This window comes from Lampetra fluviatilis, chromosome 53 (assembly GCF_964198595.1).
Source record: "Lampetra fluviatilis chromosome 53, kcLamFluv1.1, whole genome shotgun sequence".
NCBI lineage: Eukaryota > Metazoa > Chordata > Hyperoartia > Petromyzontiformes > Petromyzontidae > Lampetra > Lampetra fluviatilis.
Genome location: NC_136327.1, coordinates 1,195,016 through 1,219,320, shown reverse-complemented (window position 1 = coordinate 1,219,320; position 24,305 = coordinate 1,195,016). Strand labels below are relative to the sequence as shown.

Below are 24,305 nucleotides of genomic sequence, written 5' to 3'. Positions count from 1 at the left end.
CTTGAAATGTGTATTTTAATAATAAGTTACACAAAGAGGACGTTGACACCAGCCCACGAGGCACGCCAGTTGAAATCGTCACATACAGTATAAGAGCCGTAGCGTGTGATGACCACGGCGCACATTAGGGTTTTACTTTATAGGGAATATTAATGGAATTGAGTTCTTCACCACAACTGTAGAACAGCATAAACCCACGGTCACCAACAGGCTGAACCTGCACCGGCCAGCGTGAAGTAGGGTTAAATAATCCCGACAACCCATGCATGCAGGCCCCCCACTCAGCAGTGGATTAACAAAAAGGGCTTGTACATCATGATGATGGTAGCAGATGGTTGAGAGAAACGACGGAGTGGCATCCAAACGGGAACGACAGAGATGAAAACAACTCCTGTGCTGGTGCCAGGTGGATTGTTACATCGCAGGACCATGTAAGAGATGGCAACGGCTTGGAGAGAAGGCCTTCATCCAGCAGTGGATTTATAAGCTGGCTATACATGGAACTACGTTTTCAATTCAGATCGTGGCAGTATCACGATCCAAATGTGTCACATTTGATTTAAAAAAAACATTGCAATTACTTAATTGACAATAGGCAACATAGTAGCATCGCCTCCTTCTGATAGACTAATAGCCACTTGCAGGCCGGTGCTGCGTTCACCTTGTGCCGTACTTGAGTGTGCCTGGGACATACATGCGCTCAATGGGAGACAGAGCCTTCAGCAGCAGCCAGGTGCCTCCTCAGCTGTGGAGCGACACTCATCCCCAGAACATTCGGGACTCTCAGTCGCGAGATGCACTGAAACGGAGGCACTCGATAAATATGAAGTGATGATGATACGTCAGGACAGGCCACGTAGCATAAACCCCGGGAGTGGTGCCGGCATCACCGCGTCTCCTCTCCGCGTGAGCCCTGTACGATGTCCCGGATCCTGCGAGCATCATCCCTCAGCACCTCATTATCGGGGTCGAGCTTGAGAGCCGCCTCATAGTCCATGAGTCCTGCACACATCGATGACGGGTAGTCATCCAGACGGACAGGTTGCAACTTGCGGGAAGATTCGTAATTTGTAGGCATGTAAAGGTAGTAAAAGGTAAAGGTGCAGCCCTGCTTATGCCACTGCTGGTAGACGAACCTCCACTATGGGGAGCTCTAGACAGGGTATTGGTCGACTCTTCCACACTAGCCAGACATGTTGGAAGAGGTGAGAGTACCCACAACTTACCCACCACACACAACCTGCCAATCGATGGATTTGCAGTGTCTCCATTTAAACTGCTGGGTGGACAGTGGTGGGAGGGGGATTGAGAAACTTGCCACCACTCTTTCAACTGCTGCGCCCAGAGATCGAATTGTACCGGTGACCTCTGGATTGCAAGTCGACCGTGCCAACCGTTAGACCGCTGCGCGACAGAATCGACGCAGAGAGACCCGGGGAGAAATGAATCCTTGCCGTGCCGCTGGGCCCGGCTCCACTCACCCTCGACGAACATCTCGAGCTGGCAGAGCGCCGTGCCACGCCGCACGTGCGCCTTTACCCGCGACGCGCGGTTCGCTGGGACTGGCGGCGTCAGCAGCTCCAGCGCCTGGGCAGGAATAAAACAAATGAAGAAAAAAATCACACACGGATTCTGTTAAACGCTTTACAATGCGCGTTTGTCCCCGGGAAGTATTTAATTTGCAATAATAACAGTAGCACTTGCGATAAGACAGTTGGGCTCCAATACCTGCTCTGGTCATCTGATCAATTTGACTGGTTTTGTCTAGGCTATGTCCCTAATAGCAACACAAGTGAATACTAAATTACTATTTTTACTGTTTTTTGGACAAGAATTATGGTGCCCCCTCGTTACAGGTTGATAGACAGTGCTAAGAGAATAATAAAAATTTGTACTTTTAGTTGGCATTAAAAAACCAGCACCGATGAGGATGAAAATGCAAGAGGACACCAGGGCCACAAGCGACTGCTACAAAATCGCCAGTAGCGCCAGGCCATGGGAAATGGACCTCTTAAGCTCCCCGCCGCCACGGATCCGCACTGACCAATGTGATGAAGCATGGCGAGCGAACCCCACCCCTCCAAGACAACCCACACAGCCCCCATCCAGCTGTGGATTACCAGAAGGGCTGTACATGTATCAATGAAAAACTTCCAACCAGCAAGAAAGCACGGAACACACAGCACCAATGCATTGAGGAAGCTACAGCTGGAGCAGATGTGCTCGATTGGTCGTGGCCCATCAGTCACGGGGCGGTGACAACGTGGCCCAGTCCGAGCGCCTTTACCGCTTGTTGCAAAGGTTCGCCATTGGAATCCAGCAAGCTGCCCTGGTTATTACTGCAGATGCATTAACCGTAATATATTCGCAGTTTTCTTTATAGTAAGTAGAAAATAAGTAAAACTCAAAGACGTTAAAGATCCCTTGACAAGATTCCAAAAGAGTAGGTCATTGTGTGCCAACATCATGGTTCACATTTGCCAAATTAAACATCGCCACTTGGGAGACGAAGGCGGCTGGGCATGGTGCTGACTACCCACCTCCTCGTGTGCCATGCTCGCCTTCATAGGTGCTCGCTAACAGCACTTGCCTCAGCATTCTGTTGAAGGCTATACAGGGGAACTTTGTATTAATGTTGTGGACAGGTGCCAATTGTTGAGGGAAAGCTGGTGAGCTGACTGGCAGGCAGGTTCTCAGGCGGGCTGGTGGATGGACGGGCGGGCGGGCTGGCGGGCAGGTGGACGCGAGGGTGAGTGAGCTAACGTACCCTGGAGCTATCGTGCAGGGCCTTGTGCAGGTTGCGGAGCTTGAGGTGGCACGCGGCGCGGTTCAGGTGCAGCGCCGGATCGCCACCACTCAGCCGAATCGCCAGGTCGTACGCATTCACCGCAGCCAGGTAATTGCCCGCCGCAAACAGCTTCCTGTCAGGATGGGCGTCGCTCGCTCGTTAAGAGTCGGGCTCACGTGGGAGCCGCTGCTGTGTGAGGGTGGAGCTGCGTGGAACTGCATGAAGCCAACAGAGATATCGCTGTGTTCGAGTGGAGCTGTGTGTAAGAGTAGAGGTGTGTGTGTGTGAGGGTGGAGCTGATAGCGCAACTACTGCTGTGCGTGAGGGTGCAGGTGTCCACAGGAGCAACCCACCCGCCCTTTTCCTTGAGCCACTGTGGATCCTTCTCCTCCCCCGAGAGCTCAGGGTCATTGAGGTCACATATATTCCGGGCCTCCGCCTGCCGCTGCAACCACTGGGGGCGACACGCGGGTGAGCACAGAGACGTACATACAAACACAAAACATAAAACCTTTAACAGATTGTTGGGAGTAAGCGCTGTTAGCGAGCACCTATTAAGGCCAGAACGGCACACAACGGAGAGGTGGGGGCGCGTGGCCAGCACCACACCTAGTTGCCTTTGTCTCCCCAGTTCTGATGATTACACATTGCACCAGGTACTCAAGGATTAGTCGACCTTGGGGAGGCCCAAAACCGGTCACCAAAGTTGGCCATGAGCAGGAGTCGAACTCAGGTTACCAGGGTCGTAGCGCAGCACACTATTACTCTCCCGCTCCCCACACTCACAAAACACATTGTTGGGGCAAGTGCTGTTAGTGAGCACCTATGAATCCCGGCACGGCACACGAGGGGGTGGGTGGCCAGCACCACACACACACACGCGTCGTCTCACGTGCGCACCCTCCCTCAGCGATGGCGAATGGAGAGTCGAGGCGTTAGCGATGGCCCAGGCGCTCTCACCTGCTCCTCCTCGGGGACGCGCGATTCTCGCAACGCCGTGGGGAACACGCGCGGACTGAAGTGAACTCTGATGGCGGCCGCCTGCCGGGGGGGCGGCAACTCCTTCTCCTTTTTTGGGGGGCGCCCCCCACCTGCTGGGAATCACAGAGCGGATGTGTGGCTGCTGAAAAAGCACGTAATCAGCACGCTGGTCACGTCACTCTGATATATTACCAGCGTGCTATGGTGGTGCACCACGCAAACAGCACGCGAGTACGGATAAACTGTCATTGCGAACAGATAATAAGATTTAAAATAAATAATAAAATACATTTACAAGCATGCTGGTCTACTAGCCACTCCCCACTTGTTGGAGGTCAGCGCTCACGTGACCAGCAAGTAATCCGATTGCTTTAAGAAGCAATACAGATGTGACGCATTCTGCAAAAATGTAGGTTCTAGCTGCCAATCTTATGGTTCAGAGTCGATTTTTGAGACAGGCCACCTGATTATCTGATTAGATTGTTGTGGTTAAGACGATTCTCATAACCAAATTTAACACTTAGATGGATCTATTGTTTTTCAATCCACCATTGAGTGAGTTGAAACATTGATTATAATCGGTGTGTAGTTACACTCTTGTATACATGACAAATTAGTTTGCTTGACTGTTAGGTGGTGGAGGGTCTTAAAGACACAAATTTGGGAAAACCAAGAAAGAAATTGTGAATTATGCATTCTATGTGTTTAATAGACTAATTAGTATGTTACCATTGTCTGTGTTTTTACCATTATCCTAACCCTAACCTATTCTCTTTCTCACCCACTTCCCCAGATAATCAAGAGTAGACTGTATCAACAAGACAAGAGCTGTTTGTTTTGCTGGTTGTGTCTTCCGTCGTAGACCTGCCGCTTTGTGAACAGATGCTCATCAGCGCGTCAAGGTGGCGAACCCTCAGGTGAAACAGGACAACAGCTGGTGGCTTGTCAGCGTTACACCCGCCCACTGTACACCCTGACGTGTGGTCGCCTAGCAACGCCGAGCCGCACTCACCGGCACCTGAGATGTGGCACGTCACGGTGGTGAGATGTTAACTATCTTGCTTGAGATACAGGAGGGCGTGGGTTTGAGCCCGACCCTGACACCTATATATTTGGAGTTTGCATGTTTTCTCTCCTTGTGGTCGTGTGTGGCTTTTTCTCCACGTCCTCCAGATTTTCCCTTCACATTTAGAATCATGCCTTTTTGAGTATTTGGCTGCTTAAAATTTCCACGTGAAAAGCCACTTTGTTGAGCTATCATTTATGGCCAGGTCTCTTCTCAAAAAGAGATCTATAGCCCAGTGGGCCTTACCTGGTAAAATAAGATTAGTTTAGTTCACCTGTTGGCAACTGCTGTTGTTTCTCCCGATTTTGCTGTCGCAGCCGCGCACATTCCTCCCTCCTCTTCTTCTCCTCCTCTTCCTCTTCCACTCTCCTTCTCTCCTCCATCTCCTGCCGGCCCTGCTGCTCCTTCCACCTCTCGAGCTCCGCCGTGGCGTGTTGGCGCTCCCTCTCCTTCTCCTCTTCTATCCTCTTCCGCTTGTCCTCCTCGATCTGTTCTCCACAGGCGGCGGCGGTGGTGGTGGTATGGCAAAGTTGTCACAACACGGGACTCGTGATCAATAACACTGCAACTGCGAGAAGCCCTTGTGACTTGCGGTCATTAGTAGCACGCAATGTAGACAAACTATGAGGGTCTAACACATTCTGAAGGTTAAAATGCGTCATCTACATGCTTGACTTGTTCTTCCCCTGCATTTTAAAGTACAGGTGCATCTCTTAATCCGGTAGGTGACCTATGCTGCCACCATGGCCATTTCCACCCTTACACGTGTGAAACAATTTGAATAACTTTCTCAGCACCAGGCAGTCAGCAACTTCTCGACCACCACACAGCCACTTCCACCGTTACCGTATTCTCCGAATTATAAGATGCACTTCCTGTTCCCAGCGTTCAAGGTATGTTTCAGAACTTTATATTTTACACCCTTGTTTCCTGCTTTCTTCAAACATCGCGCTTATTGAGAAAATGTTGATTGGGGTGCGTCATACCAGAGGCAGATATAGAAACTTTCCAAGTGGTAGGGGTTGGTCCAAAAATAAGCAATTAATGTATTTTCTCTGTGAAATATCAATACAACAACACATTTTGAGGGTCACTTGGGGAAGCCTATCGCCCTCATCGCCCACCCCTTGGATCTGCCAGTACATCGTAATTACTGCAGCATGTTATAATCCGTAGAATTCGGTAAAAACACGTGAGCATCTGGAAGGACGCGATAATAAACGAGCGCATCGTAACGCGTCACCTGCATCATGGTCTGCAGAGCGAACTTCTCCTCCTCGCGCTTGCGCACCGCCCGTGCCTCGGCCTCGGCTCGAGCCTTCTCCTGCGCCCTGGCCAGCGCCTCCTCGTGTGCCCGCCGCATCGCCGCCTTGTCCGCTGGTGCACACACCCACGCAGGCGTCCCGTCAACACAGTCGATACAAGCGCATGCACACACAGTCTGAATTTTAATGGAGCCGCGGATACATCAATAAACTTTCAACTCTGAAAATTCATCCAGCTGGAAATATATAAATATTATTAAAATTTGTAATGTGCCCAGTATTTGTTCACTCTCAAAGTGAGAGAACAACTCGGAGGCGCAGGGAACAACAACCAAGCATGAAGGCAACAACGACGTAGCGAGCCGGTGGCAACCATTGCCTAAGCTCTCTATATTAAGGTGTCATCGGCCAATTAATGAGTGTGGGAGTAAACTGGAGCACCCGGAGAAAACCCACGCGTGTGAGAGGAAAACACTCTACCCCATACAGATGGAAGAGGAGGAGTCCACATTTTTGCTGTACTGCCAGGGTATAGTAACTTCGACCCCCACAGGAAGGGAGTTTCACAACATTTAGGCAATCCACCAACCCTCGCCTCCATAGTGCTGGATTACAGGCCACCACTGTAATGGTACTATCATGTACATTTTTTTCCACTGACACATCCGAGCTGAGCCAGCGTGGGGCCCTCACAGTATGGGTGGTTTTCCTCTGGCTATTTGCTGTGCCAAGCCAGAACCAAGCCACGTTATGCTGACTTCACAAGTCCACTGCATCTAGCTTGGGGTCAAGCAGGGCTATTGATGCAGTGATGCCATGTCAGGACATGCAAGGACATGGAATCACTGCGTCATCTACATGCTTGACTTGTTCATTGCGTGTGATTCCAATGGGCATGGCTCTGCAGTGGAAAAACAACCTGGCGCCTCCTGAGCCACGCCAGGCTGGCACGGCACGGCTCAGTGGCAAAAGAGGTGTAAGATACATGATGCCGTGTGGTGACGCTGCTATGAGCGCTATAGGCAGTAGCTGTGGCACCTTGGAGCGATGACATGAGCTGGGGCCATGGTGCCGGCTCCTTTTTGGGCAGGGTGAGCAGAGCAACGCCACGGCCCAGCCGAGCCGAGCTGCGCGCCTCATCCACCGGCGCAAAGAGCAGCAGCTCCAGCAGGTATGGCGGGAAGCTTACCTGACAGACGAGACACACGTATACCAAATCAAGATCAAGATGTCATCATACCAAAGCCATTATGGAAACCAGATTTCACCAATGCTCTTTACAGTCTGGCTCATCCTGCAGCTGTTGTGCAGTAAACACACTACCCGCAAGATGCCGAATAGTCTAACACCATCTGCTCTTGTAGAGACCATTCCAATGCATGTCTTGGTAACCGGCCCTCCCCCGTCCTCCCCACATATCCTACTCCAGTACAACCTTTTTTGATGTATCATATCTACAGCGCTTACATTTCATGTTCTCTTCCAAACTTCCGCATTGCTTAACCTGTCTTTCCACAAAATTCCTAGCAATTTTGTCTCAGACACCTGTGCTCAAATGGCAACAAATTCCTTTTGAACAGTTTAAGAGTCCAGCTCTCTGAGCCAGAGGAATAGAAATAGCACTCCAGCCTCAAATACACTTTTCTTTACACTCCAGACGTACCTCTCTTCTTTTCCAGACTATGGATACCAAATTTCTGGGAGGCTAAACCAGGACAATGAGCTGACAGCCCCTCCATGACCCCGTCAGACAAACCCATTTTTAGAAATCCACGCCCACTCAACCACTACCACCGCCCACACGGCAAGCGCATCCCTCGCTGCTCATAGGCACTGCCACTCATCCATCAACCACTCCACTTTGCTAGGGCCTATACTTTGCCTGTATCATGAAAACCACGACAAAAATCACAATTTCACGTATGTTTAGGGACACGGTAACAGCCTTTTTGAAGCCAAAATTGTCCCAGCCAAACCGGAACATTTGGTAGAATCAAGACGAAGGATCTTACCGCCCTAACGCACCGAGCTCCTAAACACGTGCTGATCGCATCGGTCCGATCCTCGGTGGTCTTTCTCTCGGACGTGATCTCTCCTTTTAAAGCCATTTCATTACCAGCCTCGACCATCAGCGATCATCCGTTCTCGTGACATGTTCTGCCCAAGCCCACTTAAATCCCTTCACCAACAAATACACCGTCTCTGATAAGTATTTGTTCACTGACCCATGTGTTCCCCTCTCTGTATGTCAATGCAACTCCCACCTCTCCACGATTGTTTGGGCACCTTTTCGACTTTTGTCCCATGTTATTTTGCCCGTGGCCATGTTCCCGATCGATATAATGGGCAGCATCCACCAATTGAAAACTTTCTCCATTGGCTACATTGGCCACATTGGTTCGTCAATTTTAAATTTCGAGTCCGTTAAGCAGTCGGTGATGCAGTTGTTACAGCACTAGTCCAGCAGGGGGAGCGGTGCCTCCTCGTTTCAAGGAAATCGTTTGTGGGTTTCCTGCGAGGTGTAGGGGTAATGTGTTTTTTGTGTTTCCCCCAAATGTTTTATTATCCCGGTCGATCTTCTTCCGGCGTCACGTCACGAGCGGAGAATCCATTCAGAACTTTCACAGCGCATAACCCCGTGTTAAAGAACGGTCCGTGGAAGCAGGTAGTGAAGAACTGTTTCTGAGATTCTCTGAAGTGACCTATGACCCACAAATCAGGGGGCAGCACTTTCCCAATCCGCCTTGCTACAGAGAAAAATGCTTTGTCTTCGTACGGCTGATAGTTGATGTAGAGCAACAAATATAATTTTATACTGAAGTAGTTGAGCCAGATCATTGCTTCACAAAGAGAGTGGCGTGTCCCTATCTTCTTCCTTTGTATTACAACAAATTACAAATTGATGTCGAGATTTGATATCCATTCGACTGCTTCAGGAGTAGCCGGGGTCTATTTGTTTCAGATCGCCGTTGAATGATCCAATTGGGGCAGTCATTCACGATATGTTGCAGGGTCTGAGACGTTGCACCGCAGCCACATATACTGGACTCTCGTTAATTTTCCATTTTTCCTGTGCCTCTTCTGCATTTGTGAATCGGGCAATGAGTTAATTAAATGCTCCATGGTCTATTCTTCTTTCCGTGCATCACGAATCCGAATCTGCCGTGGTTTGTGTGGCGCATGCGCTTTTGGGTTGTGGCCCATTAGCTTTGCGGAAGATCGAAACCAAGGGATCTTCTTGCGTCGTATCTTTCACGAGGGTCTTCCGCAAGAGAAATGCTCACAAAAATCACATTTATAATTCTCAGAGATGGAATTTTTGCAAATTAAGTGCAAAACCAGATTTTACACAATGGTGTTTATGTGCAGTCATTGCAGTTTTCAATAGAGGTTATCACTTTCAGTGTGTTGTTCTATTATACTTTTGAGCTCCCAAGTCAATGCTCTCCGCTTTCGTCAACCCACACCGACCATAGTAGTACGCTCAAATAACCTTCACAATCCGCACCACGTGGGGAGGCCCTCATCCAGCAGCGGACTAACAAAGAGGCTGTACATTTGCATATAGGCATTGGTCACCGGGTTTTGAGAGACCATCAACTCACCATGCTTGAGAGCATTGTCTAATTATGTACGGCTGAGCACATGATTCATACCCAGGGTCTCAGCAGTGCCGGATAAGCACTGTGACCTCTGACCTACCCGGTCGATTACTCCGTAATAAGAGCAGAAAGCGAGGGGAAGTTTCAAAAGTAGACTTTCCATTGAAGATCAATTCGGAGAACGAAATTGGGGAAGTGTTTTTTTCAGAACTACGTGCAGGGGGCATTTTGAACTGGGCTCAATAATAACACTTTTATGACCACGTTCAAAACACCGTATATTTCGCATATTTTACGTTGAAAAAAGTGGCAGAACTACGTGGGAATACCCCTTAAACAAGATTATCAAGTACAGAGACCAACAAGATAACATGTACTAGGCCGAGTGACAGTCCAATGACTGTTGATGACTGATTGATGGGCACGAGTGTTAATGACGGACACATTATTTTGCTGCTGATGCTGCTGCTTTGGCAGTGGTGCACAAGCACAAATAACAAAACAACAAACACATTTGTCAATAACACGGTGGCCTTAAAATGGGGTGAATATATAATAGGCTTTATTTCGCACATTGGCCCTTCTGTATGCGTGTTAATGGCTGACTGATTGGCATGAGCGTTAATTGCTAAACTCTTGTCAATGACTGCTTGATATAAGTGTTAATTACTGACTCATTACTATCGACTGTCAATGACTGATCAGTGTAGATCCCTGTGTTTGGTCTTCCACGAAGCTCATGGTTCACCCTAAACTGCATCCACACAAACCATGGCAGATGCAAATACCTGACGCACAAATGAAAAATACAAAATAAACTCTCCAGTGTGCGACTGTGGTCATCCAGAACAGACCGTGCAACGTATAACGACGCAATGCTCGATGCACAAATGCGAAGGAGACATCACAGCGAGACACTCCTGACGTGGTTCTCTGGCTTGACCACCTGAACGTGAAATTGTTGTTGATGCTCTGCATCTACATCAGCAGCCATACGAAAGAATAAGACGTATGGATATTAATGACAAGTGAATTTATAAAGACTGTCAATGACTGATGGGAGTGAAGGTTACCGAATAATTGTCTAAAGTGATGACGTGGTGCATGATGATTAGAACCCTGATGATGTAGATGACGCCGATTGTATAATACCGCAGATTGATGACCCGAATGATCACGGTGTTGATAATGATCATTATACCGTGAAGGTGATAATGATGTAATGATTCTGATGGTGGTGGTGGTGATGATGACGCTCATGGCAATGATGCATTGAATAATAATCCTGCTGCTGATGCTGGTGGTGGTATGTATTACAATGCTGCTGCTGCTGCGGATGATGACAACGAAGATTGCGATAATTTTCAAGGATATTCTATGAGCCAAATCACAAACCGACACCACCTAAGGAAGAAAAGCGTTAACATTACATAAGTTTTTGCACGACCTGATAACCCCACTCATTTCAAGAGGTCATCGCATACAGTAATTGTCTGTTATTGCCCACATTAAGCAATTAGAGCCACGAAGGCGACACCACCTCAGGTGGCACCTACAAATGAGATATCTGGTCTGGGCTCATGGACCACAAAAGCCCGGACCTGCCCCTGACGGTGAAGTGTGGTCAAAGACAAAGGTCTCCCGTGAAGCCGACAGAATGTTCGGGCAAGCGCTGTTGGCACAAGTAGCACCGGCGAAGAAGGCGCACACACGCGGTTATTAAACAACCCGTACGACCAACTCGGCCTGGGGGAAGCCTTCGTTCAGAAGCGGAGTGATCATGGCTGATGATGACTATCACCACAATGACGCACGGCGATCCTGCACGGAATGTGAACACCCCCCCCCACACCCACAAATCGATTCATTACCAAGACCCCCCCCACACACACGAATCGATTAATTACTGAGACCCCCCCCCGGCTGTGTGTAACCACGCAAAGCCCATTGCTATGGCGACCCGCATGCCTGGCAACATCCGTCAACACAACTTTAAACATTAAAAGAAACAGGCTTTGCCACCAAATACCAAACTACTCCGACTCATAACAAAAACACAACTAAAATATGACTTTAGATACATCATTAGTGCAGAGAGTCGTCCCGTTGCCATGGTAGTTAAGCAGCAGCCTTCTCATTCCTCCGAGGCCGATATAATAACCCCGTTTAATACAATAACCCATTCATTCATAGCTGAACTCGCATTAAATTAATGGCAAAGTCGGGTTAGACTCGTACATGTACCGTGTGTTGAGATCCCCACATCATCATGTCATGGTTTGCAACAGCGAGTTATCTAAACTGATGGTAACATTTCGATGTAAAGCTTTCGTGAGTGCAGGGATTAATATTATTGGCTATTTCGGTGAAGCCCCTTCTACGCGACTTTACCGAAAGAACCAAGCATATGATGGTAACATCTCCGTGGCAGGGGACGCAATTAAAACAATCGTGCAAGATGCAAGCCCGACAGTAAGTTCGCGTGTGCGAGATACGTAACGATACACACGCAAAAACCCCCTCTTACAATCCCACTTTCCGTGTAACTTTACCACTTTAGCTCTGAGCCCGAGAATTAAACCCGTTTTACCCCGGGGGGCCAGGGGGTCGAGGGTCAGGCCGGGACTCGTGGAAGCGGGGTCCCACCCCCAAGACCTCGGGTCCCAGGGGACCCCATGAGGGGGTCGATATCCACCCCCCCACGACTCCTCACCTTGATGTATTCATCAGAGGCGATGATGTCCACGCTGCCCGGCCGCACGCCTCGCAGCGGCACGGAGAGAAGCACCGCCGCGTCGGACTGCTCCCACGAGAAGTCGCTCACGGCAATCGGCATCGCTGCTGCTGCTGCCGCTGCTGCTGCCAACGACGGCTGTCCCCACGCCGAACGCCTTCCCTCACCAAGATGGCGGCGATGGGACAGCGCACCGTGTCCGTGTTGCCCTCACCAAGATGGCGGCGATGGGACAGCGCACCGTGTCCGTGTTGCCCTCACCAAGATGGCGGCGGTGGCATAAGTCCAATCGATTCGTGTTGCCCTTACCAAGATGGCGAGCGACGTCAGATTAACGTAATACATTGGGCTTCAGAGGGGCTCCTCAACTTACGAACATTCCACTTGTGAACTTTCGGAGATACGAACAAACCTGTCCGTATGTCATGGAGATGTCACATGAAGAACCAGTTGGCATCTACATCTGCAGAACATGAAGAACCAGTGCCATTTACATCTGCAGAACATAAAGAATAAGTGACATCTACTGGAGATTATGCAACTTTTAAAGCCATTCCCCGTGTTTAGTGTACATGAAATCGACAGGACTTACGAACAAATCGACTTACGAACAGCCGTCTGGAACCGAACTCGTTCGTAAGTATAGGAGTCATTGTACTGTAGTTTATTGTATTACATAAAGTCCCCTCTGATCTTCGCACCTGATAGGCTCACAGTGATGACTATCACTTTTACTCCACTATTTAAGACTGGAAATAGGAAGACTTCTTCACAATTCTGCAACTCGCCTGATGAAGCTGGTTGTTGTAATCGCCAGCGAAACGTCACGATACTCAGATTGTAAATGTTGTGGGTTTACTCTCCAACACATCGGTGTGCTGAAGTAGTCACTAATTGGCACGTTTTGTTAACGTGACACACCTTACGATGTGGCTGTGTCGGGTGGTGGGTCAACGGCACATTTATATGAACGCGATCTAACCCTAATATAACTTTATGATAAACAACTGGCGACTGAACGTATCGAGAGCGCAATAATGTTGAACATTGCCCAGATACTGCACTGTAAAATACGAACCCCTTGCATCATATATGGCTTCCAGGCAAACACATTGCGCAATCGCACTACAGGATATTTATTTAGGTGGTGGGGCGAATGATAAACTTATACATATCACCGCACCCGGCACGCCACATTCAGTATACCTCTCACGATGACTGCGGCTCGTAGTCACATGCCTAACCCAGGCAGTCCACCAAACAAGCGTTCAGGAAAACAGTGAGAGACAAAGCCCATGGTGAACCCAAGGTTCTTGCCATGTGCAGCAGGCACAGTCAGTATTGTTCAGCTAGAGCAGTGTTCTTCATTGAGGGCCCGCAGTTCACCTGGCAGCCCCTGGTGGCCTTTCGTGCGGGCCCTGACGTGTGGCCCCCGAAAATACACAAATGTGAAAAGACCCCATCGTGCTGTCAAACCCAGTCGTTTCCAATGTGTGGATTACCTCTGAAAATTAGTGAAGAACACTGAACTAGAGTAAGCACCTCGGTATACCCTCTAGGGAGGCCCCATTACGACGTGTTCCACCAACCCCACACGCAAGTGGCTCGATTACTCTACTGCTAGAAGTGCCAGAGGGTGGGGGAGAGGTGGCACAGTGGTTTTTAAGCACTGCACAGTCACCAGCGTGGGCGAAGTCTGGTCAAAAACCGACGAGGTGTAGATCTGACATCATTGGGCTGGAAATTTTGGATGGAGAAAGGAGGGAAGGTGCGTGGTAGTGGAGCCACCAGTAGAATGGAAATGCATCATTAATCATGCAGCCTGTGGGTTGAGCCGTGTTATCCAGAATTAACGAAACAGCCCACTCATCAACAACAGTGCGGCTTTAAAATGGAAGATATATAAAAGGGGACGTTTCAGGCAACGGACTTTCAACATGTCCATGAAACGTCACTGATTATATGCTTCTTAAGGACTCAGGGTTGTTGAAGAATGTGCTGAGTCTTTGTTGTTGTAAATGTTCTCATGCACCATGCAGCAGCATTACCAACATAATTACTCTGGGGATTTTTCCTTTACGGAAGTTATATTTTAATACGAATTTCAACAATGGACCCATTTTTGCCTACTTCTGCTACCGTCAATAGCGATTACGTTCAGTGACATCTGAACCAGCCCCCCACATCTTCACCAACCCACACTGACCAGCGTGGTGAAGTATGGTCAAACAACCCCCACGACCGACACGCCATAGCTGGCTGGACCCTTCATCCCACAGTAGATTGACAATGAGCTGCACATTTTTTGAAAAAATGTGACCGATGACTATCATACGTGTTAAAATAGTTTGATGAATACGAGCATGTTATCTTCACTAACTATGCTTTTAAATATTCTAGATATTCTAGATTCCTATTCAAATCTAGAATTCTAGATTCCGTTTGCATTACTATTCTATTTCGCCTAAACACGAGAATTGCTGTTATGCTTGTTATGAGATGTGTTTTTTTTTGCAGTCGGGGTAAGTTAACTCTTCTTGTTGATGTTTTCGGGCTCATGAATGGAATTTCGAAAAGACAGATAAACTCTGCGTTATCTCCAAAAGTCTAAAACTCCACAGTTCAAACGTTCCTAGACCATTAAATCATGTGATGCAATGAACCGTGTTTACCATTACAAGCTTGCTTTATCATGTTACTTTATTGAAAAAGCAATGTTATAATCATAACAAATAACCAGCAGCTATGGTCAACCCACTGCTGGATGAAGCCCTCCTCAACTATGTACACTATGCGCAGCTGTTTTATTACTCCACTGTTGGATGAGTGCCTCCCGACGCCGTTGTGCTGGGGGTTGTCTGACCATACTTCACCAATATGGTCAGTCCGGGCTGGTGTAAGGTAAGAAGGCTATCGACACCATTGGAACCTCATTTGCCAGTAAAAAATATGATAATTGTTTTTTTACCCTTTTATCTGGCAACAAAACTGACACTTTAAGGACAGTGCATACATGATTAATCAACTTTAAGGACAGTGCATACATTATCAGAGTTATGTTTTTTGTTTGCATTATGACTGCAGGTATTGTGGTCTATGCAAACATGACTCCTTGTAAAAAAAAAGTGTCAGTTTTGTTGCCAGATAAAAGGGTAAAAAACCAATTATCAAGGCTATCGACGAGAGCACATATCGCGGGACAACACCATTGGACGTTGCTGCACTTCCCACTTGCTGTTGGCCATTGAAGCTCTGCCAGCAGTCTACAAGGTTTTTTAATGCATCATTTTCCACCACACAAGGAATATCCACGCTGAGATCCTGCTTAGCTTTTGAGATCTGACGGGGAAAGTTCGGGTGCATTCAGGGTGATTTGGTTCATAGGGGTCCGAATTGCATTGACGGTAGTGTAGAGTGTTGGGAAAGTCTCCGATTCCGGTTGCGAAACGCATCTCAAATGGAGTTATTTTCCACTGGAATTAAACCGAGAATTGAATTAAATTCGCAGAAATGTTATGACGAACTGTGTGTCAATATTGTTCCGATTAGTTTTTTTTGTTGAAAGCGGGGACAATTCCAGCAAACAAAACGGCATCTATTTTGACACAATCGGGCACCGAGGATGCTGCTGATGGGATAAACATGTTAAGCCACGCCGAGTTTCAAGGTTTTCTTTGAATGATAGCCCTGCTACCATTGCGATATTCTGCCTGACTGAATTCGTGGTAGAGGCTACCAGGGATGAACCCGGATAAACCCCACCACGTATACACACCAGCGCAGAAGGTAAGAAACAAAACCTCGGAAAATGGATTAAGCTCCCACCTCGTACCCCCTTGTCTGTAACACCTGGTATTACCCGGGTAGTATCACATCCACGTGCTCTAACATGCAGGCTCAACCGTACAGTGGATAGATCATGGCTGATGATGTATCTCATCATCACAATGCTGTCTCTAACTCACTAAAGTTCCTTAAATATAAAGAACAATTTTTGGGCAAAGCACTTTTACTGAAAACATCAACGTCACCAGCCATGTGCTATCAACTGCTAGATGAACCCCTCCACACACCGAGGGTAACTCTCACGATCTTTTATTTTACCATACTCAATATTAATTACACCATAAAAGAAGATTCTGGAAACCCGGATTACATAACCGGCCCAACGAAAACGAAACACACTGTAAACTAGCTTCCAACACGGGGACCTTCATAAACGCCACACTTTCCAACGCTGGCAGCAAACAAAAAAACCCCGTGCGTTATTATTCACACAGCAGATCTTTCACTTGGATTATTTTAGAAACCTATCAGACAAGAAAAATCCCACCACTTGACCGAGGGAGAGAGGGGGAGGAAGTTGGGGGCGTGGCCTCTGCCCCGCACCGCCCCGCCCCCAGTCAGTGCTGGGCCACAAAACCGACGACCGCGCTACCAACACCGCCCACAGCCGCAGTCTCACCGCTCACCTCCATCGACACACCAACAACCTCCCAAGCTACTTTGCTCGCACGCAACCATGGTGGCCGACGGCACTCACGCAGGGATCTTCGCCGCCGACAGGTTACAACAACAACAGGGCGCGGGGTCGCCTCCCAATTCTCCTTCGCCCCGCGACAACGACACGGCAACAGCACCCGCCATTGACGAGGCCTGCGGCGCGCCGCCACCCACGACGCCTGCGACCTCCGCCGACTCCGTCTCGCATTCCGCGGCGGCCATTCAGGCAACGCGGAGTGGCGGAGCGAGGCGCTTCGACGACGACGAGCTGACCGTGAAGACCGCGGATTTCATCTCGGCCTACATGGCCCATCTGACACCGACGGAACAGCCGCAGCAGCAGCAACTTTCTGCCGCTTCAAAGCTTCTCAAAAGTATGGGAGACTCGCTCCTGGAGCAACACCGCGCCGCCATCTCGGGCATGGTGAGCCGCGTGGAGGCCCAGACGGACTCCGAGGAGCTGCGCGGCTCTGCGCTCGGCGTCGCCCGGGAGATGTTCTCCGACGGGCACATGAACTGGGGCCGCGTGGTCGCGCTGGTGGTGTTCTGCGCGCTACTCGTCAAGAGGCTGAAAGCCAGCGGGCGGCTGAGCGACGCCGAGGCGAGGGCCGTGGCGGACGAGGTGGCTGCCTTCCTGGTGTCCTCGCGGAGGGCTTGGTTCGTGCAGCAGGGAGGCTGGGTGAGCCACGCACTTGGTCGAGACACGGCGCGGTCGGCGGTGGAGATGTGCGACGTGGTTGTGATTGATTGGTAGTGGACACTGATGGTGGTGGTGGAGAAGGTGGTGGTGATATGCGACGTGGTTGTGATTGATTGGTGGTGGACACTGATGGTGGTGGTGGTGATAGTGATGTGCGACGTGGTTGTGATTGATTGGTGGTGGACACTGATGGTGGTGGTGGAGAAGGTGGTGGTGATATGCGACGTGGTTGTAATTGATTGATGGTGGACACTGATCGTCGTGGTGGTGGTGGAGAAGGTGATAGTGGAGATGGTAGAAATTGTGATTTTTGGTGGCGATGTGTTCAGACGGGTTTTTTTTTACAACGCGAGACGGAAGAGCAATTTATTTGGGTTTCTATTTGAGTTTGCCAAGTTGCTGAAAAATGTCGGCGGCGACACCTTAGCGCTTGTGTAGAGTATTGAGCGACTCCAGGGGCAGCTTGTGTGTGTGTTTGTAAATCGGGAGACACGTTTCCTCTCTTAGACAGCATTCGTCCTGTTTTCATACCATCTGCATTACCATCTGCATATTTTCGCTCCATTGCCTATCGGCTCTTCAGCGTCCATGTTTTCGAGAAGCATTTGTTTAAAGCAGTCAAATGTGTAAAAACAAATTCTGTACCGATTTCTGCAGTCACAGTTTCAATAGCAAAGTGTAGCAGCCCATTAAACAGCTGTGGGTTTGAGTTTACGAGGGGGAGAGACCTGCAGAAGTAGTCGACAGTTCACGCGCACCTCGCCTTCTACGGCATGTGACCCAGAGAGACGTGGCGTTTTTCAACGTTAATAATTAACATTACCATAATTGTACAACGGGTTTTATTCTCCAAATTAGTCATCGCATTCAAAATGTATTTATTACAGAAACGACGCATTGACTACGTGCCTAATTATCCACGTCCTAAATTGGGTACTTAAAATTGTCGGTAATTTCTGCATCCACTTGGTGATAATCTTGGGCTTGTAAAACAGCACTTAATATTTCAGACGGTACACATTCACTTTTGAGTCTCATAATTGCCTGCTTTATAACCTGGATTAAGTCTCCGAGTCTCAACTCATTTGCACGAGGTTCTTGCTTTTTAAGAGTTATATGGTCATTCTCTGATTCGTAAGGGGGCCCATTGTGACAAAAATAGACTACCTTGGTTCTTACTCGGTTCAACAACAAAGGATCTTTATTTGCACTGTAACGTGAGCGATAGCTGGGACACTGAACAATGGAAACTCATATTCGTGCAGGGGGGGGGGTAGCTGCCGTTTTCTAGAATTTACAACGGGGGATTTTTCTTACCTGAGAAAAATTTTCAACACGAATCTTGCCAACAATCAAGCGAGCGAGCCACGCTTTATCTCTCAACTCTTAAGGGGGGGGGGGGGGCCTTTGCCGCACCAACGGAAGACTGCGAAGCAAAAACGTGGAAATCAGAAACCCCTAGGAAAATGTGACTGTCATGTTTCGTGGACCCCCCTCAACAACCATTTCTGGGAACTCAAAACCACTGAGCAAATAAGGTGCGGCCCCTGGTGTGTGTGTACGTGTGTGGGCAAAAATGCTGTGATGTCAAACGAAACAGTGCAAATGCCTCCTTTATAGAGGCGTAAATTGTGGAACTAAAACTTCCGCCGCGGCAGCTTTTTTTAGGGCTTTCAAACTGAGTATTTGTTGTTCTCTGTGAGCCTCGTACGGATCCTCAGCGCCGTTTTATCAATCCACTGCTGGATGAGAGCCGCCACATTCATACTTTGCCACGCCTGGCCAGTGCGAATTGGTAAAAGCAGGGAGTCGAGATGTGGACTCATACAAGTACAATAATTGGTCTTTTTGTGCTGCATACCCCATGCAGCCCATGTATTACAAACAAGCTTGCAAACAATGCAAATGCCCAGCTGCTTGGCTTTGAGGTCTAACAAGATCGGGTGCATTCCGCGATTTGGTTATGGCTTGTGCGGGCCTCGCCCTCTTTAACATTTAAATACAATCTCTCTACGAAACTGTAAACATTTCCTTATTTAATCTTTGAATATTTTTTTATTGGACAAGGCAAGGCCAACTGAGCTATATAGCTCTTTTTCTTAAGAGACCGAGCCACATGTGATAGCCCATTGAAGTGGCTTATGTGGACATTTGTGGAGGGAAAAACCGGAGGGACAGGCGTTGGCAGAGGTCGCAATCGGGTACCCGATACCCGGCTATCCGTACCTAGCTGGGTACGGGTACCCGTTTGCGACCCTGGTGCAGCCGGGTACGGGTAGGCCGTGAGTCACTGGTGAGTAGCCGTTTGTCACTCATTTCCCAACGTCTTGTCTCTTCTCACAATTCAAGTTCCTAGAATCAACCCACCCGCGCCTGCAACATGGCTTCATCCCAGATTTCGCAATCGGGTACCCTACCCGATACCCGGCTACCCGTACCCCGCTGGGTATCGGATAGGGTACGGGTAGGGTACGGGTACCCGCTGGTGTGGCCGGGTACGGGTAAGGAATCAAAACCCGTTTGCGACCTCTGGGTGTTGGGGTCGGGATCGAACCCACGACCTCCTGTATACCAGGCGAGGTAGTTAACATCTCCTAGCCACCGTGGCGTGTTGGTGGACACTGCTTTGTATTTTTCTTAACAACGGAGGCAGACCGCTGCGCTCCCTGTGCAGCAACATGCTCACAGTCATCGCCAGCTACCGCGCCGGCAGTTGCGTAAACAGAACTGTTGTCCATTGGACTCGGATTGCGTGCGCACATGCAAAACGAGATATGGACTTCAACATTTTAAAGAGGCGCTGACGCCCCGGAATTAGATTGCCACTCGCTGTGGCCTTCATTCATTGGCTTTCGTTCACAATGCGAGAGAGTAACAAAACCTTATTGCTGGAAAAGTTCAGCTCTGCTGACGACGACTGCATTGTTTGAAAATAAAGGTTTTGATAGATAGTGGCTCGGACCAAACATCTCACAGCTGCTCCAGGCACTTCACTGCTCAGCCTGATGGGATGGCCACAGTTGAGTTGGTCTGAACAATACTACAGCCACATGTTGGGCCCTTTTTACATTGAGCTTGGTGATCTAGATAGGGCTGAGAGCATTGAAAGTACTTGCAATGTCGTCACGACACGCATGCAAGACATGGGAGACGTGCCTTCTTGCTGTTTGTGAGCAGTATACCTTTGCATGTTGTTGTTACCAACTGGTGAGGGAGGGAGGGAGGGCGGGCGAGCTATTGGGCCCATTCCCATCTGGCTGTGGCACTGGTGGGAGACAGAATTGGGGTTTTTTGTTTCGTCAATTGTAAGGGGAATGTTTGTGACGTGGCAGGAAAGATTTATTTTTCCAAATGTGTGGGTGCGTAAAGCCCGCTATTGATCATGAGCTCCTCCACCCCGCCCCCACACCCGCCTCTCTGCAGCTTCCTATTCTGGCTTTCCGCCACCATGCCTCCACCACAACCACCCCCTCTCTCACGGATCTTTGTATAAAACATGAAAGAGCTGTGTTTTTGTAATCTCGCGTGTTTGCGTCCATACGTGCATGTGCGCATAAGGCCAGTGGACAAAGCCCCGTCACACATTTAAGTCTGAATCGTAGTGTGCTTGGTGTGGGCCCTGATGGAAGAAATGAAATGTGACTGGCCCTTTCTGCCAATTCCCCCACGAGTGTGTGTTTTTCCTGTTATGCTGTATGGCCCTTCCATTATTTTTTTGGTGGGCCAACATTTTCTCCAAGACCTGCATTAAGTTTGTGAAAACATCATTGGAGAGCAAATTTCCCCTCTCTTTGTAACTCGGCAGCTGGGCCCCTCTGGCTCTTGAGCGCCCAGTTGCACCGCCTGTACATTCGATCGCTATTCCACCGCTGTTTTCAGGACCGATGCCGTATGTGTGTGTGTACATGCACGAACTGTACTGACGTAGATTGCGCTTGTGTTCCTCTGGTGCAGGATGGGTTCGTGCGGGAGTTTGAGCGGGAGACGCCCGACAGCATGCTCAAAAACACGCTGATGGCCGTCGCGGGGTTCGGAGCCATGACGGCTCTGGCCGCGTTGGGCGTTCGCAAGATCCTCAGCGGTTTCTGCTGAACCTTCCAAGTGGCACACGAGGCCCCAATCTTATCTGGCTCCCGCGCACGGTGTGCCCCAGCCTCGTCACCTCCAGCTGAGCTAAACGAAGCACCACTACCACAACCGCGGAAAAACATCGAGACTCTGAACAGACGTGGCACGCATCACCCACCCCTGCAACGTTAAATTGTGGTGCTCAACGTTTCCATGGCGGTAGAGTTTTGGCAAAGATGCAGCTGTAAATACATTTTTTTTTACATTCTGATTTTCGCTGTTCGTTCGTTTCCGTTTTGCTAAACCTGCCGCATGGGAGCGTTGGCGACTGGGGTGCATGGTGCCAAATCGTTGGTTGCATTCCGTGGGGCCTGTAATGCTTTGTTAATATTTTAAACCTCTGTGTGAGCAAGGTGTTTGCGTCTTCCTACCGAGAAAAACCCGAAAGTCGAATGGAAATTGACGCACAGGCTCTTGTTGGATGGCAACTATTTGCTTTTAAAGAGTCGTTAAATTCATTTAAATCTGGCTCGATGAGGCAGCATTGTAAGTGTTGGTAAAATTGAGCATTTCAGAAGCACTTATAATTTTAATTATTATTTTCTTAAAATAAAATTTCAGAAAAGGTAAAAGATTAGAAACGTGTTAATGTGTGTTATATTGCTACCTCAAACACGGCGAGGAATTGAATAACTCTTGCCTTCGTGGCAGTGTTTTGGCCAGAAACAGAATAATTTGTTCTGATTGTTTTGGTCTTTACGCAACTCGAGGAAGCGAGAGTTGCATTTGGCAGCGGGCAGCAACAGCCGCAGCAGCCCCTTGCATGAAAGTTGCAGGGTAGGAAAGCCTCAACTTGCAACACAAAAGGTTTAACTTTTTTTTGGTCATATGATGTAATATCAGGACTGTGGGTGCAACGATTGTACCCATTTATGAGTACAGGCCTAGAAGGTAGACTGAGGAGAGGGTTCCAAAACCCATCAGGAGCCTCCTCCCTGTGCGTGTCCAGGTGAACACGATAGGCAGCTTGGATGGGCGGGGTGGGGCCCTATGGTGCACGGCAGTCTGATTTTAAAGCCGCATCTAGAAACGACAAGCCTGGTTTAAGCATGCTGTTAATTGGCATTGGCCTACCCCAAAAAGTAGCCTTGCAACGTGTGCGACTAAAAAACACATTTTGGAGTTGCGATGTAGCTGGCCCGGTGGGGGGAGGGGGGGGGTGTAGATTCTTGATTGAAAACAGAGAACCCACCCCCCCCTGTTTAAAATGGACTCTGGGTAACCTTTACCCATTGCCCTGTCCTGGATTAGATTGTAGTGTACCCTTACCATGCAATAATAATTACTTGGTTCAGGATAGATCTTGCATATTTTCCTAAGGCAAATCAACGGTGTGTTGATTGCCATGGGGGGGGGAGGGGGCGGCGGCGGTAAGAGGTGGCAGTTCTACCTGGGTGGATTTTTGCTTACCAGGGATTATCGAGAGAAATTTCCTTGCTGCCCACATGTGCGTCATCTGGAGCGGCTGTTACTGAAGCACATTTTGTTTTAGTTTATTTTAAATCTGGCTTTTGAACGATGTGACGGTGGTGTATGACGTGTGTGTGTGCATGGGCGAGTGAGTGTATGTATGTATGAGTGTGAGACCACACTGGGGCTTTGTGATCGCTCATAATCCCTTATCCACTGGCACGTTTGTGCCAAGCCAGCGTAGGGTCCTTCACAGTATGGGTGTTTTTTTCCCACTGCCTATGCCGCAACCAAACTGAAACGCAGACCCTCGCAAAATCAAAGTCTTGGCTCGGGGGGCCAAGCAGGGCCAGGATTAGTTGCATCCTCCTGCAAATGCGCCTTGGTCACTGCAGGACGCGGGCACCATCGTGGCAACACGCCGCTGTCACCGGTGTGCAGTTCGAGCCGGCCGTAGCGGTGTGACGGCGCCGGCGGCACAGCTCAGAGTTGTGCAGCGAGGAAAGAAAACAACCTGACGTCTCCTGAGCCGCGGCCACGGCTTGTTCAGCCCTGGGCGCGGCTCTGTTTTTGCGAGTGGGGAAAAAAAAGAGGCATTTGGGTGACACTGTGGGGGGGGGGGTGCCTGTGAAGGCACTGGGGTGGTAGGCGCCCCCCCCCCCCAGGGCCATTATTGCTTGTGCATGCTCCACATTCTTCAGATCTTATTGGTGCTTTCAGTTCCCGCTCCGCCTCTCAAAACAACAATAAAAGAGTATCTTGTTTATTTGCTCGACACGTGTTTTTTTATTCTGCCAGTGCTGATTCGATCGTAGCTGAAGTGGAATTGATGCCAAGAAAGGCGTTCAGTTTATGTATGCGTTTTTTTAGATTGTGTGGCTTGTTTATCGTAATCGCCAGCCTTGGTCAATCCACTGCTGAATGAGGACCTCCCCATGCTATCGCTTGTGGTAGGTTATCGAGCCTCGATATTACTTGCAGGAATGTCCACGATAAGAAGTGTTATCGGCTGTGTGCTTATATCACCAGTGCAGCAAAATCCGTTATGCTGTACTTAAATGGTCCCACGTCTATGCTCCCCACCATAACCAACATTCGCTGACCAGTGTGGTGAAGTACGCCTTAACC

The 24,305-nt window shown here is 49.0% G+C and overlaps 2 protein-coding genes across 3 annotated transcripts; one reads left to right on the top strand and one right to left on the bottom strand.

The window, feature by feature from the left end:
* Positions 1-19: 19 nt before the first annotated feature.
* DNAAF4 (dynein axonemal assembly factor 4) lies at positions 20-12,586 on the bottom strand. Of its 2 annotated transcripts, none has more exons than XM_078879152.1 (9): positions 12,416-12,586; positions 7,139-7,289; positions 6,079-6,212; positions 5,110-5,323; positions 3,749-3,882; positions 3,142-3,242; positions 2,768-2,921; positions 1,482-1,587; positions 20-1,002 (listed from the first exon to the last, which is right to left on the bottom strand). In XM_078879152.1, exons 1-9 carry the CDS (start codon positions 12,536-12,538, stop codon positions 887-889), a joined length of 1,233 nt encoding a protein of 410 aa, XP_078735278.1. In that variant the 5' UTR covers positions 12,539-12,586; the 3' UTR covers positions 20-886. The 2 variants fall into 2 exon arrangements, with proteins under 2 accessions (XP_078735278.1, XP_078735279.1); XM_078879153.1 differs by having other exon boundaries at positions 3,749-3,879.
* A 4,261-nt stretch (positions 12,587-16,847) lies between these two features.
* Positions 16,848-23,943, top strand: LOC144949243 (induced myeloid leukemia cell differentiation protein Mcl-1 homolog). The gene is made up of 2 exons (XM_078879146.1): positions 16,848-17,618; positions 21,594-23,943. The coding sequence occupies exons 1-2, from the start codon at positions 16,959-16,961 to the stop codon at positions 21,729-21,731; spliced, it is 798 nt and encodes a 265-aa protein (XP_078735272.1). The 5' UTR covers positions 16,848-16,958; the 3' UTR covers positions 21,732-23,943.
* The last annotated feature ends 362 nt before the right edge of the window (positions 23,944-24,305 follow it).

Excerpts from the sequence above, each read along its gene's own strand:
- DNAAF4 (XM_078879152.1), bottom strand. The coding sequence starts at position 12,538 with ATGCCGATTGCCGTGAGCGACTTCTCGTGGGAGCAGTCCGACGCGGCG. Across the intron at positions 7,290-12,415 it reads CCTCTGATGAATACATCAAG|GTAAGCTTCCCGCCATACCT; the intron begins GTGAGGAGTCGT and ends CTCGTCTGTCAG. Across the intron at positions 5,324-6,078 it reads CTCTGCAGACCATGATGCAG|ATCGAGGAGGACAAGCGGAA; the intron begins GTGACGCGTTAC and ends TGTGGAGAACAG.
- LOC144949243 (XM_078879146.1), top strand. The coding sequence starts at position 16,959 with ATGGTGGCCGACGGCACTCACGCAGGGATCTTCGCCGCCGACAGGTTA. Across the intron at positions 17,619-21,593 it reads TCGTGCAGCAGGGAGGCTGG|GATGGGTTCGTGCGGGAGTT; the intron begins GTGAGCCACGCA and ends CCTCTGGTGCAG.